The sequence below is a fragment of the Erpetoichthys calabaricus genome, chromosome 4 (genome assembly GCF_900747795.2).
Source record: "Erpetoichthys calabaricus chromosome 4, fErpCal1.3, whole genome shotgun sequence".
Classification (NCBI taxonomy): Eukaryota; Metazoa; Chordata; class Cladistia; order Polypteriformes; family Polypteridae; genus Erpetoichthys; species Erpetoichthys calabaricus.
The window spans coordinates 170,178,213-170,196,435 of NC_041397.2; the positions used below are offsets into that span (position 1 = coordinate 170,178,213).

At 37.9% G+C, this 18,223-nt stretch overlaps 1 protein-coding gene across 9 annotated transcripts in view; it reads right to left on the minus strand.

Annotated features, from left to right (window-relative positions):
- Positions 1–12,361: 12,361 nt before the first annotated feature.
- LOC114650360 (target of Nesh-SH3) overlaps positions 12,362–18,223 on the minus strand; it is a 254,882-nt gene continuing 249,020 nt past the window's right edge. For all 9 annotated transcript variants that reach the window (XM_051926064.1, XM_051926063.1, XM_028799939.2 and 6 more), the window contains one exon: positions 12,362–14,200. In XM_051926064.1, coding sequence (XP_051782024.1) covers positions 14,085–14,200 — 116 coding nt within the window. In that variant the 3' untranslated portion in view covers positions 12,362–14,084. The remainder of the gene's footprint in view (positions 14,201–18,223) is intronic.

Here is an 18,223-nt window from a genome sequence, read left to right on the forward strand (position 1 = left end):
CTATATTGTTAAACTTACTTTAATTTTAATAAGTGGCTATTCCTTTTAAATATTGCCTTTCATTTCCTCTAAATTTAAACTAATATAACATATTGTAATTGAATAACTCTGTGGATTTTTGCAATTTTGCTTTGATATGTATCACAGCAGCACACATTGTATTAGTAGTAATGTTGTAATATCTCACTTCCTGGTTGGTTTCCTGCTCCATTACTGCAATTATAATTAAACAGAATTATGTAAAAAGTGTAAGTACATTGTATAGTGATCACATGTACGTGAGTAGGCTCTGGTTTCTTGTGGTTGTGTACATTAATCATTTTTGAGCTGCATCTCTGAACCAGGAAGATAAACTAGTATTAACATGGGCATAGATGTTTTATGCGTATTTAAATATTGTCTGAGTTTAGGAGTTGAAGCAAGCCAGAGCCAGTTCTTTTTAGAATGTTATGACATGCATTTAACAAATCCTTACTTACACTGGCCAAAAAGTCACTAAGCAAATGAGAAGAAATCAAAGTCCCCAGAGTGGGCTGACTCAAACACAAGGTTCACATGCAAACTTCAGAAAGAGAAGAATCAAAGCAGTACCTGAGCACTTTGTGTGTGTGTGTGTTTGTTTGTTGGGGGGTTTATAGGGATAAGGGATTGTCTCAAACTTCCAGCACCTTAGCTGTGAGCTGCTGCCAATGTTAAACTCAAACTGTAATGCTGTCTTTTCCCAAAGAGAATATACAACAACCAGAAAGAGATGTCCGTTTCACTTAATTCACTTAAGGCTTTTGACAGCATGTGGTTATTTTGCTTAGTTCCCTTCAGTTCTGTTGCCTGTTCAATGTAGCTGCCCTTTAACAATTATATTGCATATTTTTTTTGTAGTTTATCCTGGCCGGGACACCCGAGTAACGGAAGGATGGGGAAAGGCAGATTTTCAAGGACACTGCTTCCCCTAGGACGATGGATGGCTGCTTCCCTGGACTGCATTGGGGCCCCAGATTCCCGCAGGGCACTATGGGACTTGGAGTTTGGCAACACAGCCCGGCTGGGTACCGTGGGTGCTGCCAGGAGACGCTGCAGGGAGAATGGGGAGTTCCTACTGTTTACATAGCCCGGAAGTATTTCAAAATCACAGGGACGGCAGCTGAAGAAATTACAAGTTCTCCATCTGACCCGGAAGTGCTGACAAGTCACGTGGACAGAAGAACAGAAGCACTTCCAAGTCAAGGACTATATAAAGAACTGCTGTGAACCCAGCAAGCGAGCCGGAGTTGGGAAGTAGGGAACAGAGCTTGCTGGGAGGTGTGGAGGAGAAATTAGGAATTATTATTGCTTTATTGTTGTTTTGATTGTGGCTGTGATGCTTTGGAGGCACTATTTTGAAGAAGAAGAATATTAAAGGTGTTCTTAGTGCATTTAACCTGTGTCCTGCATCTGTCTGTTGGGAAAAAGGTGGGCAACAGTGCCACCTAGTGTCCACTTACCTACAATGTACGGTAACATTTCTTCACCTTCATTTTATTAAGTTTGAAATGATTTTCTGTTAAAAAAAAGTGATAAAGCATTGTGCTTTTTGTGCTGGTTTTGCATTTTATGACAATATAGTTTAAATACAAATATGCTCGTATGAGAACTTTGGGATATATTCAAATCCATTTTTTTAAAACAGCACTTTTTCCCTAAAAACTCTGGGTTGTAATTATTGAGTTCTGATATTTAAAGGATGTGTTCTTGTCTTTAAACATGCTGTTTAAACAGAATATTTCAGGAAAACATTGAAAGATTAAGAAGTATTTATATTGATTAATGAAATATTTTGTTGACTTTTCTCAAGGAAGCTGAACATGAACGGTTTGAAATTTATGAATATAGCAGAACGAAAGAGGTTCAATACATCTAATTTTGTTGAATATTTGCATTTGGTTAATAAACCATCCAGAACTGAAACACCAGGAATGTGTACCCTTGAATAAGATTAATAACAAATGCCAATACCTTTTTGTGATCTGAAATTGAAAATAACATATTGCAATTATCTTCTGAACATTTTCCATTCATATTAAGTGCAGAAGCCATAGTGAGCTGATACAGGCAAATATATTTTTGTTATGAGACAGCATTACACCAGAGGAGGGGAGGGGCATCAAAGGAAAAGGGCCAAGAGTTTGTAAATGGGAAAAAATATGTTTAAGTATGAAATCATTAATGTGCTTTTAGTCATTGATGAGTAAAGAGAAGAGTGCTGAATGTATTATGATAAAACTGATTAAAAACAATTTCAACAATTTTCCCATAACCCATAATGATTCATTTGTTGTCTTAAGAATGAGATTGTTTGCAGTGAGAGCTTATTTTTGTGGAAAACATGCATGTTTTTTTTTTTGTTTTTAATGTTTTCTTGAACTTTAGTTAATCAAAACTTGAAGGAATCTGAAACCTCAGTGCTGTCCCTGTAACTCTGTAAAAGAAAGAACTCTTGTGTGGCAGATTAAAGCTTTCTAAAGACATCCTGTAAGCATTTAATAATGAGCAGCGGACAGATGAAAAGGTTATGGTGTTGTGCTGTATATAAAAAGTTTACACACACTTATTCAGTCTGGTTTTAAAAGCTATATGGAAAAGAAATGAGAGGCAAACAAAGCCAAAATGAGGAAACAATATTACTGTGCCTTTTTGGATTTTTATATATTTTTATTATTAATTCCACAGCAGGAAGAAAATATGAAGCCTACAGTAGTGGCCAGAAGTTTTGTCAGGGACACAAATGTTGTGTTTTGCAAAATTTGCAGCTCCACTTTTTGTGGTGGCAATTCGTATTGTTTTTTATATTGTTGTGCAGAGTGTATTAGATTCATGTTAATTCATTGCAAAGAGCTTTATTAGCATAATTAGTTAACTTTCTCACAAAATCCCATTTTTACTTATTTTGGCCCTGGCACAAAATGATCAGCTAAAAGTATCCAGCAAGTGCCAGGACCGTCTCCTCCTGAGGAGTCAGCTACAGAATTGTGTTGCCACCAGTGCAGAGCTTGCTCAGTATTGGCAGTAGGTGGGTGTGAATGCATCTGCATGCACAGTGAGGCAAAGACTTTTGGACAACGGCCTTGTGTCAAGAAGGGCAGCAAAGAAGCCATGTCTTTCCAAGAGAAACATCAAGGACAGACTGAAATTCTTCAGGAAGTACAAGGATTGGACAACAGATGACTGGTGCAAAGTTATTTTTTCAGATGAATCCTCCTTCCACCTGTTTCGGACATCTGGAAAATCGATTTTCCGGAGAAGGTTAAGGTAATTGCTACCATGAGTCCTGCGTCGTGCCAGCAGTAAGCATCCTGAGACAATCCATGTGTAGGGTTGTTTCTCATCCAAGGGAGTGGGCCCACTCACATTTCTGCCCAAGAACACTGTCATAAATAAAAAATGACATGAAAATATCCTCCAAGAGCAACTTCTCCCAAAAATCCAGGCAAAATTTGGTGATGATCTGGTGTATTTTCAAGCATCCAAAAAAGGGAAAAGTGATGAAAAAGTGGCTCGGAGATCATAACATTTGGACCTGTGACCAGGAAACTCCCCAGATCTTAATCCCATTGAGAACCTGTGGTCAATTCTCAAAAAGCGGGTGGACAAGCAGAAGCCCACAAATTGTAATCAACTCCAAGCAATAAAAAGGCAAGAATGGATCACCATCAGTCAGGATTTGGCCCAGAAGCTGATATTCAGAATGCCAAAGCGATTTGCAGGAGTTATGAAGAAGAAGGGTCAACACTGTAAACACTGACTCTTTACATATATTTGTATTTGCCAATAAAAGCCTTTGAAACATATGCAATGTTTACAATTGTTCTTCAGTACACTATAGAAACATGTAAAAACAGTAATCTGAAAATGCTGAAGCAGCAAAATTTGAAAAATACAAATGTTGTGTCACTGCCAAAACATTTGGCCACAACTACACTTAACTGAAGCTTTTAGACTGGGATTAGCATTTGATTATCATGTGTATTGTAGTTTAGACCTTCTTCAAGAGTGACCCCAAGTGTGGCTTGTCTAAACTGGCATTAACTTGAATGGACAGAGGACACTTTATCTTATATCATTTATTGCAAGTTTTTTATATTACTTTCAAAATTCAGAACATTACAATGGTATGCTACTCAATCAAACAAATACAAAGGTTAAAAACAAAAAAACAAAATTAAATTCAATGTCACCCAAGACAAAGAGAAAAAGAAGGGAGAACTTGGCACAAAAGCAGAAAAAACAGTAAAGAGCCAATTATAGGCTCATCATGCTTATTTGAAAATATGAATAAATTCTTGCCATGTTTTAAAAAAGTGTTAGATGTATCCTCTAAGAGAGAATAGGCTTTTTTTTCCTAATTTGAGATAATATAGAATGTCACTTACCCATGAATTATACAAGGTGGGTTGAGATTCTTCAAGTTGTGCCAGATAAGTCTGTGTGCTAGTAGTATGGTGCAGAATTTAACATTTCATTTCTCCCAATGCATTCTAATGCCATATGGCAAGATAACAACTGTTGCTGTTAATAGGTTAGGAGTAATTGTGACACCAAGGCTGCCTCAGAAGTATGTAAAGGTTTTTGTTGAAAATGATGTTCATTTAGTGCATTCCCAGAACATGGGGCTTTCCCCGGGTACATTTTGGGCAGTCTTAAATGAGGTAAATATCATGGATTAAAGACCTTTAGTTGAATTATGGAATGCTTGGTGCATATACAGTAGAATGACACTGTATTCTATATGTGGCTAAGTTCCATTCCTTTTCTGATATACCTATTCAAAGGTCCCTTCCCACTTTTGATATAAACAGATACACAGCCATACCTTCAATCTACATCATTTTACTGTACACCATTCAGTGTAGCATAATATTTATAAGATGTCACAAAACCTTAGTGGATGACAGCCCCACTTATTGGTGTATGGATGAGCCGGACTCGGGAGTATTTTTAGAACTCGTTACAATAAAGCTAACATTAAAGAGATCTGTCCGCTCATTCAGGATGGGATCTGGGCAGGGGTTGAGGAAGAATGTTCTAGCAGGATAGTGGGCATGTGCAAACAGGGTGCTTTGGACCAAGCAAGTTGGAGGGGGAAATAACCAGGACTGAACTTTGGAATGCGGAGCCATAACTAATCAAGTTCTTTCTTCAGTGTATGATAACCTCTCTAGCCCTGCAAATGTCTTCTTCTGGGGTCTGGCATATTCACCAGCTTGCCCATTGTGCCAGAAGAAAGTGTACCTAGAGCAATATCCTAAGCTGCTGCCCAGAGGTGCTGGCAGAAGGGACATATCGCTGCTGTCATGACCAAGTGCTAAGAGCCATGGCAGATGCCATTTTTAGAGGAATGTGCCAAAGCAATCAACAACATCCAGATAAGCAAGTGATTCCTTTTGTTAAATCTAGGGAGAAGCCACAATGCCAACCAAGGGCATCAGGTGGCTTGCTGATAACAGCATGGCACTGCAACTCCTGCTTGACCTTGGAAAATCGCTGAAATGTTCCGACACCATCTTATCAACCTCACTTAAGCCAGATTTGGTTCTTCCATCTGAATCAACTAAGCAGGTAGGTTTTTTTTGGAAGGCTGTAGCAAAGGATGGAAGGCCATGTGTTAGCCAATGGAATTAGAATAGAATATAGAGGCTTCAAAGGCCAGCCTCTTAATTGAACCCTGAAACTCCGGTTGTGCAGTGCAGAAACTCCAAGAAGAGTAATCAAGAACATTCTTGAAACTGCTGAAAAGGCTTATTGGTGGAGAATCAATTTGTCCATCTTCACTTTAAGCTCATCTGGTAGTAAACCAAACATGGTTGTTAATAGGTTAGGAGTGATTGTAACACCAAGGCTGTCTAATAAGCATTCAAAGATTTTTGTCCAAAATGATGTTAATTTGGTGCACTCCCAAAACATGCAGCCCAATGAGACTGGAGCTCAATTGCAAAGTTCACATGTTGAATCTTGCCTTGGATATGTTTTGGACAGTTTTAAGCAAGATAAATGTGCTCGATTAAAGATTTTAAGTTGATTGAATGCTTTACACATATGGAGCTAAAGTGTTTTCCATTCATGGCTGCCTTCTACTCCTTTTCACAGATGTTAAATGAAAGATCCTTTATCCATCGTACCGTAGGATCTTTCAAAGGAAGACAATTTAAGATACTTTTATCTTAAGATTGTTAAGATGCTGCCTGAGCCTTCGCAACTGATGAATATTTCTTCTGGAGTAGAAATGGGTGGGGGTGAGGAAAAATGGCCAGATTTCTTTTAGAAAATGTTTCTGATTTGAAAGTAGTGGAAGTTAAATTTGAAGCATAATTTTTCATAAGATACAATGAAACTGTCTATGTACAGTCCTCCGAGTGTTTTAATCACAGAGTTTTCCAAACATTAAATACTGAGTAGGTTTGAGAGTATAGAAAAAGGTGACTGCCATGTAGAGGTGCAACAGATAAAGCTTCTCTGCCTTAAAACGCTTCCTGCATTGGTTCCATATTGTGAGTGATTGATGTGTTTGCAATTTTTCGATGTACATGTACATGTGGATTACTGCAATAAGAAGGTGTGGACCATCCAGGCTGGCACCACTAGCTGAACCCAACACAGACAAGCGTGGGACACAAGTTCAAGGCACAGACATTGGTTTTTTTTTTTTTCCTCATGGGAAATGCCTTCCCCCATTACCCACGCTTACAATACAGTCCCAGCACAAGCATAGCACCAACACAATAATCTTCTTTCTCTTTTCCTTCTCTTCCACTATTCAGGTCAAGCATAGTCTTTCTCCTCCCGACTCTGGCTCCCCGAGTAGTGCTCATTTCATAAGGCACCCAGAAGTGCTCCAGGTACTTGATGACTCACTTCCGGGTATGGTGGAAGAATTGCCTATAAGGACTCAGCAGCTCCTGCTGCAGCACCTCCTGGCGGCACCTGCGGATCCCAACAGTACTGTACCACAATCCAACTCTCATGAAGCCCTGCGGGAGTCCAAGGCACTGCTGCAACCCAATGGGGTTGCCATCTAGCATCCCGGGGAAGGTAAGACTTTGGCCATGCTTGATCCCCCAGACCTCCCAGCGTGGAGGCGTCCCGGCTGGGCAAGGCCCCCTGCCGCACGCTACAACATGGGGATTACTTCAATAAGAAGGTTTCATTTTTTATATTCATACCACCTAGTACAAAAAAATCCAACTCCACACAATTTTGAAAGAGGGAGAAGATACTTAACTTTCTTTATGCTACAAAGCTATATACAGTATACAGAACAATTATATTACCAAAATGTCAAAATATTTAACTCAGATTTTATTTTACTATTTTATTAAGTGCACTTCTTCTTAAGTTGAATGATTATTTGAGGGACACCAGTAAGGAAAGAGTTCCGTATCCATTCAAATGTGTTGTAGGGTTCAGGAAAATCTTTTTGTGAAGTTTACAAATGTAGATTTATCGCATGCAGCAAATTCCTATAATTTTCATAGGCCAAATTTATTTCTAATTCATCGAAAGATGCAGAAATTAGTTGTAACTGAAGAAGGCATTGCATTTGCTCTGGTACCATTCATAAACGTGTTTCATGTGCTTTACTTGCGTTTTAGTTATACAAATGAATCAATAAAGATTATTTTGGTTTTAAATACAATACAAACTTCAAAGTTTCAGAAATTAAGTAGCCCAGCTAGTTGTGTGTCTTTCAGAACGTGCACTTCCATTAACACTGTGAATGTTGTGTTATTGGAGAGATTTCTCTTTCTGTTGGCCAATGTTTTAGTTTTGAAACACTAACTGTATAAGTTGTATTTTGGAATCATGTGTAGATGGATGTATGTGAGGTTGCCACCCCATCCAAGATTAGGTCCTGTTTTGCACCCAATATAGCTGGGATAGGCATCCACTCCCAGTGATCCTGAACTAAATGTACCTGTTAGAAAGTTCATGTTTGGATGGACAACTTGCTCTTAACAAGCCAGGGATAAATGCGAAACCTCTGTTCCTTTCATCATGGCTGTACATGCAACTCGCTTCAATGGTACCTGATTCTTCGCATCCTCATGCTTTGAAAGTATAAAAACCTGGTCAAACTGTTTGTTTCACCATCTTGCAGTAGTCACTTTGAGACTCGCGTCTATAAAGGCGTCTTTTTACCCATTTTCAATGTGTTTATAACTCACGTTTATTTTCAGTTATACAGGGTTTGCCTTAAGGCACCCCTAACCTTTATGCTTGTCTGTGTGTTTCGTTATAGTGTCATATTCAGGAGGAATTATGAAGATTTGCAATATGAGTGAGTCCCAAGGTGTCACAACTGCAGGCCATGGCGGTGGAATTGCAGGCACTCAGAATCCAGGTGGCAGAGTAACAGACTCGGCTTGCCAAGGCAAAGGTGCGTAACTGGGCACAAAGGCCATCCAGCAGGAACGGCTGATGGGACTGTCCCAGGTATTGTTGCCTTTACAGCCTGATGATGATGTTGAGACTTATTTTCTTATATTTGAGCATACCACTACCTGTCATCACTGGGATTGAGCAGAATGGGCATACATATTGGCACTGGGATAAGTTTGGACCAGCAGGCATGATTTTGTAGGGAGTTGAAATTTGACAGAGAGCCGCCAACCTGTTCCCAAGTGTTTTATCTTTGTGGCATAGTTGGATATTGGCTGAAGCCATGGGGTGAACTATACCAAGAAAGTCATTGAGGTTGTGGCTTGCAACCTCCTGAAAGCCTTCCCTGGTTTCCTTGCCCAGCCAGTCCAATGACTTGAAATGACCATGGAAAGCTTCAATGTAGCCCTCAAGTGACACCAAACGGCCTCATAAGTTGAGTGCTCGGAACGGTCTGCTGATCCCCGTTAACTCTAGGATCTATTTTCATACCTAAGCTTATTCATTGCAAGATGGAAGTATCAGTTGGACCCAAGGGGAAGCCAACACCTCTCCTCTGCTGTTACAAGGGCGGGAAGATGGGCTACATCATAGCATCCTGCCCTCACTTTGGTGGATTGTTGAATTGTAGCTGGGCGTGAGGAGAGAGGTATTGATTCACTGCCAGTCCCTTGTCCCTTGTCTGGTTGTTAATGGACGCAAAGTCATGGCAATGATTAATTCCAGCAGTACCAATCTATTGTTGCTCATTGTTTTATGCTCCTTCAAAAGTGGGAAACAGGTACAACCAGTTTGACCTGCATTCATGGGGAAACTTACTGGTATAGGTCTGTGTTGTGATGTGAGATTTTGCATATAAGTTGATAAATATTTTGTATGTCTTTATTTGTAATAATGTAATATTAGTGTTACATTAGTGAGAAGCATTAATGTTTACATACCCCTTACCAGGACTGAGTCTCTTTGAATTTTACGACAGGATTTGGGGGAAGTGCCTCAAACCAGTTTGGCAAATGTTTCTCTGCTAAAGTCTCTCTCTCAACCCCCCGCTGGAAAGCCAGGCTGCCTAACCGCCAAGCTTTGGACAAAGGGATGGGGGCAAGATTTGTGGGATGTACTGTCACACACATGTACCTTGGGGACAGCTTAAAGACTCTGGAGGTGGTAATTCCTTGCTGATCCAAAAGATGATTCTGTTTACTAACTCCTCTTCCTTCCTCTACAGACCAGATGATTGACAGCTCTAGCACCTCTGATGTCACTTCCATTGTCCACACCCCTGGGCCCACCAATTTCTGTCTGGCCTGTATATAACCAGAAGTGTTGCCATCATGGAGTAGTCATTTTGAGACTCACATCTATAAAGTCATCTTTTTGTCCTTTTTCAGCGTGTTATAAGCACTTGCTTATTTTCAATTATACTGGGTTTACTGAGGGTGCCCCAAACCTTTACGCTTGTCTGTGCTTTTCGTTACAAGGCGTAAAGGTGACAAAAATGAAAGGTTTCTTTTTTTTGTATAGAAAATGAAGCAGGAATTTCTCACTTTATTAGAAGGCTGTTCAAGCTCAATAGTTACACCATAAACAGTCCTGCATGCTGACTATTTCATCAAGAAACATTTGAAGAATTGATAACTGAAGACCTCTCCAACTTAAAAACTGCTGTACTTCAGTGTGAAAAAGTTGTGTGATAACTTGGTCCGTTCATCCCCAAACTGAGAAAACAAATGAACTTTCAGAGGTCAGCCTTTTATAAAATTTACAATTTTATGGGCTTAAATAAGATCAAATCTATATACATAATGCACATGGCATGTGCTTACCTTCTTCAAGCCATTTATGCTTTTGCTTCTTCTGGGTTTATTCCATGTGTATTGACTATAATCCAGTGGCTTCCCAAGTTGTTTAGCATAGTTTGGCTAAATAAATGGTAATGTACTTCATTATTTACATTGGATCTGCCAAACACTTAAATGTTAGTAAAATTCACATCAGTGGGTTCAGTCTGTGGTAGCGACTTTGTGAGAACTCTGACAATAATGTGTTTTCAATTGTTGGACATTTCTTTGATTTACAGTGTTACTTGAGATTATAATAGGATTCATAATTTTTGCTTGCCTCATCTCCATTAATCATTTTCACCATTATTTTGGCTGTTTCACTAATGTTTCACAAATCACGTTAGCATTTTCAGATTTTTCTTTTAAGTATGCCATACAATATGAAGCCCTTTTCACACTGCATTATTGGAAGTTTGAGAAATCTTTGATAGTTCACACTATTAGTTATGTCATAATTAGAACTAATTTCTGTAGACATATCATCACTACTATTAGCACTATCTTCATTACATTATGTTGTCCATTTCAAAACACCACATTTTTTTTTAAATCTATGGCCGATCTTAAAGGATTTAAAAAACTGCAACAAAATAAATGTCAGTTCATGATTCACTACTAACCAGCTGCATAATTTTGAATCCTGTTATGGGGGTAAATGAAACACCCAAACAGATCTTATAGCAAACTGACTGTTTCGCTATTTTGTTGGTTCTGACACTAAATGTGCAACATTAAAACTCCTCTTGGAGCTGGTATGTGTGTGTTGTGTAAACCTTGGATGAGTCCCACTTCTGTCCTTCTGTATTCTGAATGTAAACAAACAAATCTGAACACATTTGTTATGAAAACATTTTAAGTATTACTGGATATTTTAAATGATCTTATTTATTTGTACTATATTATTTTCTGCAGCTAAAAAAATATATGATAAAGTGAAATGAATTCTGCTTCTTGAATGCTGTTAGTAGACCCCAATTTGAGAAATGCAGCATAATAGTTTGGAATACTTTGCTACACTCTTTATTCTGAAACATTGTATGTGAGTTATGTCCGAGGTGGATGTCCAAAGTTTGGGACTTAAAACACTTGTCAAATGATTTCTAGAAACAAATATGATTTCCCTAGTACTATTTTTTTTTCCTAGGAATATTGTAACAGGACTGTTATGCATGCTGTATAGGGACATTTCATATTGCTGACTGTCTTCATAGAAGAAACTGTTGAAAAGAAAAATAAACCAGGTCCCTGTGGATTTTCTAAATTAACATTTTAACTTCTCTGAAACTGTTGATCGCTTTGATCATCCAGTAATAACTGTATTATTATAACTCATCAGTTATTATTGGCCACCGGCAAATAAACACATGAAGGTGTATGTAAAGGTGTGCTTCCACTTTAATGATTCTTAAGGCAGTAATCAAAATATTGCAAGTTTTGTCTTTAATTTATTCTACAGATCTAATTTCACAATTGATTTAAGTGATTTACCATCACCAAATGGTAATGCTATTCTAGTGATGTTAGGTTTTTTAAATGACCCTGTGAAATTACTTGGCAATAATGACACAGTTTTGTGCAGTTCCTTGAAAGTCCATTCTTTCCTGGATGTATGAGAGTTAAGGCCACTGATTTTTCTCCCTGGTTCCCTAATACCATTTAGTTAATTTATTTGGTTTTCAGTTTTTCATCGGCTTTTGCTTATAATTTGGTGATGCGTACTTTCTCTGTTTAATTTAAGGCATGCTGTCTTGACGCGCACAAACTAGAAGTGCTATTTGTTGCCATGTTGTGGTAGCCATATTTTGGTGAGTTCTTTTATGCACTGTTTCTGTTCCTGACTGCTGTAACTAACTGGAAGAAATTTCAGAAAAATACCATTTTCCTAACCTCTCACCCGTTGGACATACATAAACTTTTCTACTTATCACCAAAGTTTTGTGTGTTTTCATCAAAATTTTTAAGTTTGTTCATGTTAAAAATTAAAAAAAGAGAGGTTTAGGTGAGGAATTTTAAAGCAAAGACCATGCCGTGCCGTGAGTACATTTTTTCCAAATGTGTGATAGATATAGTTATAATGTCTTAAAATAAATAAGTAAACACAGACAAATTAATCAAGACTTAGTTTACATTTTAATTTATGTACAAACAAAAGAAATCAGGAAATTGTGTTTTTTGTAGTTACATTTGTTAATGTAGGCTGTTATGTTTAACTTTCTAAATACAACAGATACAATGTACAAGTTTTTCTTCAATTTCATGTAGATGAATGATAGAGTATAATGTGCATTAAAGATGACAGGCAAAAAAGACAGAATTGTTAACATCTGTTCACATATACAAATATTTTAATGCTGTGCAAACTGCAATTTATGACTTTTGGCTGTAAAGTAATATTTTTGTACAGAATAATTTGACAGTTTATTGTGAACTTGAAGAAAATAATAAACTGTATACTTTGTTCCAACAAATACACATTGCTTTATACATTTTTCTATGTTAATTTATTCTTTTAGATGCAATTGAAACCATTACTTTATAGCACCCTGTCTTAATAATAAAGGTACAAAAAATCAGTTTAAGATTTTTTTTAATAATATTAATGTTTTAACACTGATTCACATTTGTACTCACTGAAGGTTCACCTAAGCACCAACCTGTAAGATACTCCAGAGTTGGAGAAAATGCTGAGACTTTGAGTAAGTCAAACTTGTGCTGCCTATAACTACACACAACAATGCAAAAAGTGTGCATTTTGCTGCCAAGCACTTCATTTTAATAGTATATCCTAAATATTTATTGAGACTTGATTTGATTTTTTTCTGTTCTTGTTACATATATAAATAAGGATCAATCTACTCACATTGTGGAAATGTGTAGACAGTTGTGCTTTACTCTGTGCTTTGCAAATCCCCAAATTAATGGATTAATGGCAAGTTCAGATTTAGCTTTTTTATTATTTAAATCATGGTAGTGACCTGCTTTAGATCTTGTCCTGTCGATATGCAACCCTTACATACATTTTTTGTCAATAGAGTCCATATTTGGGCATGAACCAAACACTGTAGGTCATTGTATGGATTCTGAACTCGCATATATTACACTTTGATACTTTTATTGTGAAAAATGAAATCATGACAATTTCCTGAACCTAACTCCAAGAAGAGAAGGCCAAGTATCTGCCATCACTTAACAAAAAAAAAAACTGAACAAATGATTTTAAAAAGGTACATCAGTTGTTTGAATATTTCTAGTAAATCTTAATCAGATTTTTGTCTAATTGACGCACTGGTGAAACAGATTAAAGTACACCTTCAATAACTTTACCATAAACTGTGAACAGAAAAGAAAATACATGAATATGTAGCCATTGTGTACAATAAGCAAAGTTACTGGAATGCAAGTGTGTATTTCCTGCAACAACAGTTTGTCTTATAATGTGGCCTGCATGAATGAATGAATGAACTTTACCCTAAACTCTCATCAACGAAAAGATAACATTCAATCTAAAATATTGATAAATAATAATATACAGATTGTAATCAAAATAGTTTCAGGGAGCCAGCTTCCCAATATTTTCCTGGTATAAATTCCCCTTGTTCATTTTTTTAAATTCATTTTGACTTTTCAGTTTGATAAATATGGTTAGCAATTTCCACTATTAGAAATACACTCAGTAAAATTCTTAAATGATAGAGATGCTATATACATTTTCCACATTAGTAAAATTGAGGTTTACATGTTAGGAATATTTATTTTTGAAAAAAAGTTCAAATTCATTCCCCCATTTTCTTCTGCCCTTTACAATCCATTTGTCCACAGGCCATAAGGAAAGTGTTACCATTTTCCTGGTATCGTTGTTCCACACTCATACCACTGTACGTAACTTACATGGGTTCTTCCTCCTATTTCACCAAAAGAAACCGGTTCTTGACGGACTGATCTGTAGAAGCCTAAAAAAAGGGGAGGAAAAAAGTTGTTATGTGAGGGTGTTATTCAGATGGCATATACAAATGTCAATTTCTTTTCAATGTTAAATTACAGAAGAAAAGATTAATAGCTTTTTATGTGCTAGTTTATTTAAATCATACTTCTCAGGTGTAGGTATGATGCTCTTCAGAAGACTGCCCACACCTGGAATAATGTGGCTGGATTTTTTTTTTAATTGTAAATAAAACTTGCTTTTAATGTACCTTAATAGTCTACATCTGCTTTAATGCATTAATATAATTGTTTTGTTTGGGTGGGTGTGTGTGTGTGGGAGGTTTAAAAATACACTAGATTAAGCAGCAACATCTCACTTGTAATATCTGCAGTAATATTAAGTCTTGGTGTCTACATGTACATCAGGTCTTTTTTTGGTAGATTTAGTTTGTATGGGGGTGACAAGAAGCAATTTCAAGAGAAACCCAAATGTGATGAAAAGTGACAGAAGCTGACACACAAATCAAAGGAAAGAGTGAGCAACATGGGACAATATAAAGTAAATGAATTATTGGAAAATCCCAGTAACTCTCAAGAACAAGCAGTGGTAAGTTGAACAAAAATAAAGGAACACTTTTTTTTAATCAGAGTATAGCATCAAATCAGTGAAACTTCTGGGATGTTGATCTGGTCAGTTAAGTAGCAGAGGGGGTTGTTAATCAGTTTCAGCTGCTTTAGTGTAATTGAAAATAACAACAGGTGCACTAAAGGGGCAATAATGAGATGACCCCCAAAACAGGAATGGTTTAACAGGTGGAGGCCATTGACATTTTTCCCTCCTCATCTTTTCTGACTGTTTTTTCACTAGTTTTGCATTTGGCTACAGTCAGTGTCACTACTGGTAGCATGAGGCGATACCTGGACCTTATAGAGATTGCACAGGTAGTCCAACTTCTCCAGGATGCCACATCAATACATGCCATTGCTAGAAGGTTTTCTGTGTCTCCCAGCACAGTCTCAAGTGCATGGAGGAGATTCCAGGAGACAGGCAGTTACTCTAGGGGAGCTGGACAGGGCCGTAGAAGGTCTGTAACCCATCAGCAGGACCAGTATCTTCTCTTTTGGGTAAGGAGGAACAGGATGAGCACTGCCAAAGCCCTACAAAATGACCTCCAGTAGGCCACTGGTGCGAATGTCTCTGACCAAACAATCAGAAACAGACTTCATGAGGGTGGCCTGAGGGCCCGATGTCCTCTAGTGGGTCCTGTGCTCACTGCCCGGTACCGTGGACCTCGATTGGCATTTGCCATAGAATGCCAGAATTGGCTGGTCCACCACTGGCACCCTGTGATTTTCACAGATAAGAACAAGTTCACCATGAGCACATTTGACAGACGTGAAAGGGTCATGGAGAACGTTATGCTGCCTGTAACATCGTTCAGCATGAGGCATATCCATGGAGGGATGCACAGATCTCTACATGCTAGACAACGGCACCTTGACTTCCATTAGATACCGGGATGAAATCCTTGGAGCCATTGTCTGACCCTATGCTGGTGCAGAACAATGCCCGGCCTCATGTTGCAAGAGTATGCAGACAGTTCCTGGAGGATGAAGGAATTGATACCATTGGCTGGACCTCACACTCTCCTGACCTAAATCCAATAGAACACCTCTGGGACATTATGTTTCGGTCCATCTGACGCCGCCAGGTTGCACCTCAGACTGTCCAGGTGCTCAGTGATGCCCTGGTTCAGATCTGGGAGGAGATCCCCCAGGACATCATCCGTCGTCTCTTTAGGAGCATGCCCCAACATTGTCAGGCATGCATACAAGCACGTGGGGGCCATACAAACTACTGAGTACGATTTTGAGTTGCTGCAATGAAATTTCGGCAAAAAGGACTAGCCTGCTGTATCATTTTTTTCACTTTGATTTTCAGGGTGTCTTTGAATTCAGCCCTCTGAAGGTTGGTAATTTTTATTTCCATCAAACGATGTGGCATCCTTTCGTTCCTAACACATTACCCAGTCCATATCAGTATAGATATCCAGCATGATTTTTTTTTCATTTTGAGATCTGATGTGTTTTCAAAATATTCCTTTAATTTTTTTGAGCAGTTTAGAAAAATAAATTTGGGAGGTATGTTCATCTTGACAGTATTTATTCTCCCTGCTAATGTAACATGGAGGGTCGACCAGATCTTGTTTAATTTTTTCCATACTGATAGCAAAATTTTGTTTACCCCTAGGTATTTAAACTGACCTGATAAAATAAAGGGACAGATGTCCAGTCTAGTATTGTGTACTAGGGAGTTTGGTGGAAAAGCACACTTTTTTTCAAATTAATTTTAATTCCTGATATCTTTTTAAATTCTCTAAGTGTATCAAGGAACTGCGGTGGGTTGGCACCCTGCCCGGGATTGGTTCCTGCCTTGTGCCCTGTGTTGGCTGAGATTGGCTCCAGCAGACCCCCGTGACCCTGTGTTCGGATTCAGCGGGTTGGATAATGGATGGATGGATGGATGTATCAAGGAAGAGTGTGGGTCTGATATGCCTGTAGTGATATTTTCTGTTTCAGTCCTTCTGTGATAATCCCCTTTAACTCTGATGCATTTCAAAAATAAATGACCAATGGCTCAATGGTAATTGCAAAAAGCAATGGTAATAGGGGGCCTCCTTTTTGAGTACCATTTTCTAGTTTGAAGTAGTTTGAGATAATGTTGTTAATTCAGAAAGAGGTTTCTGGACTAGTATAAAGTAGTTTTATCCATGCACATATATTTGGACCAAACCCAAATTTGTGCAATGTGGTGAATAGGTAGTCCCATTCAACCATGTCATATGCCTTTCTCCGTTCAAAGATAATATGATTTCAGGTGTGTTAGATTTTATCGGTAAGTATATTGCATTAAACAAACACTGAAGATTAGAAGCTAAGTCTTCTGCCTTTAATAAATCCAGTTTGGTCTTGTGATATTACAGAAGGAAACACTTTTTTAGTCCTTTTAGCTAGAACTTTGGAGAGTATCTTAACGTCATTATTCAGAAGTGAAATTGGCCTGTATAATGCACATTGTAATAAGTCCTTATTTTTCTTGGGAAATATGGTAATTGATACTTGGCAAAAGGTTTAAGGTAGAATATTGTGGTCTCAAGCTTGTATATAAATGTTGCTAATAATAGTGGAGCTAACATACTGTATTTGAAATTTTTAAAATAAAATTCCACTGGTTAGCCATTGGTTTCTGCTTCTTTCCCACTTTGGAGTTAGTTTATAGAATCCAGTAATTCTGAGAGTGTGAGAGGTTTATTCAGTCCCTCTGCACTAACAGTATCTAGCATTTGTAATGCACCCAAAAACTAATTAGTGTCTTATCTCCTTTAAACTAAGTAGAATATAAGGACTTACAGTACTCTCTAAATGTGTGGGTTAATTTTTATGGTCAAGGATTTTATCTCCATCTATGTTGGTTATTTCTGTAATTGCGTTGCAAATGTCCTGCTTGTGGATTTGTTGAGCCAAGATCTTACTCGCCTTCTCTACTATGTTCATTGTAATGACGTAATTTAAAGATGAGCTGTTCTGTTTCTTTGCTTGTCAAGAGGCTAAATTCTGAATCCACAACTTCTCTTTTCCTATACAGTGCCTCATTTGGAGACCTAGCGTATTCTTGATCTATTCTGGTAATTTCACTGATTAACTCTGACACCTTCTTAGTCTCCAATTTATTTTTACACTAGCAAAATACCCGCGCTTCACAGCGGAGAAGTATTGTGTTAAAGAGGTTATGTAAACATATATATACATATACATATATACATATCTACATATACACATATCTACATATACATATATATACATCCATCCATCCATTTTCCAACCCGCTGAATCCGAACACAGGGTCACGGGGGTCTGCTGGAGCCAATCCCAGCCAACACAGGGCACAAGGCAGGAAACAATCCTGGGCAGGGTGCCAACCCACCGCAGCATATATATACATATATACATATATATATATATATATATATATATATATACATATACACATC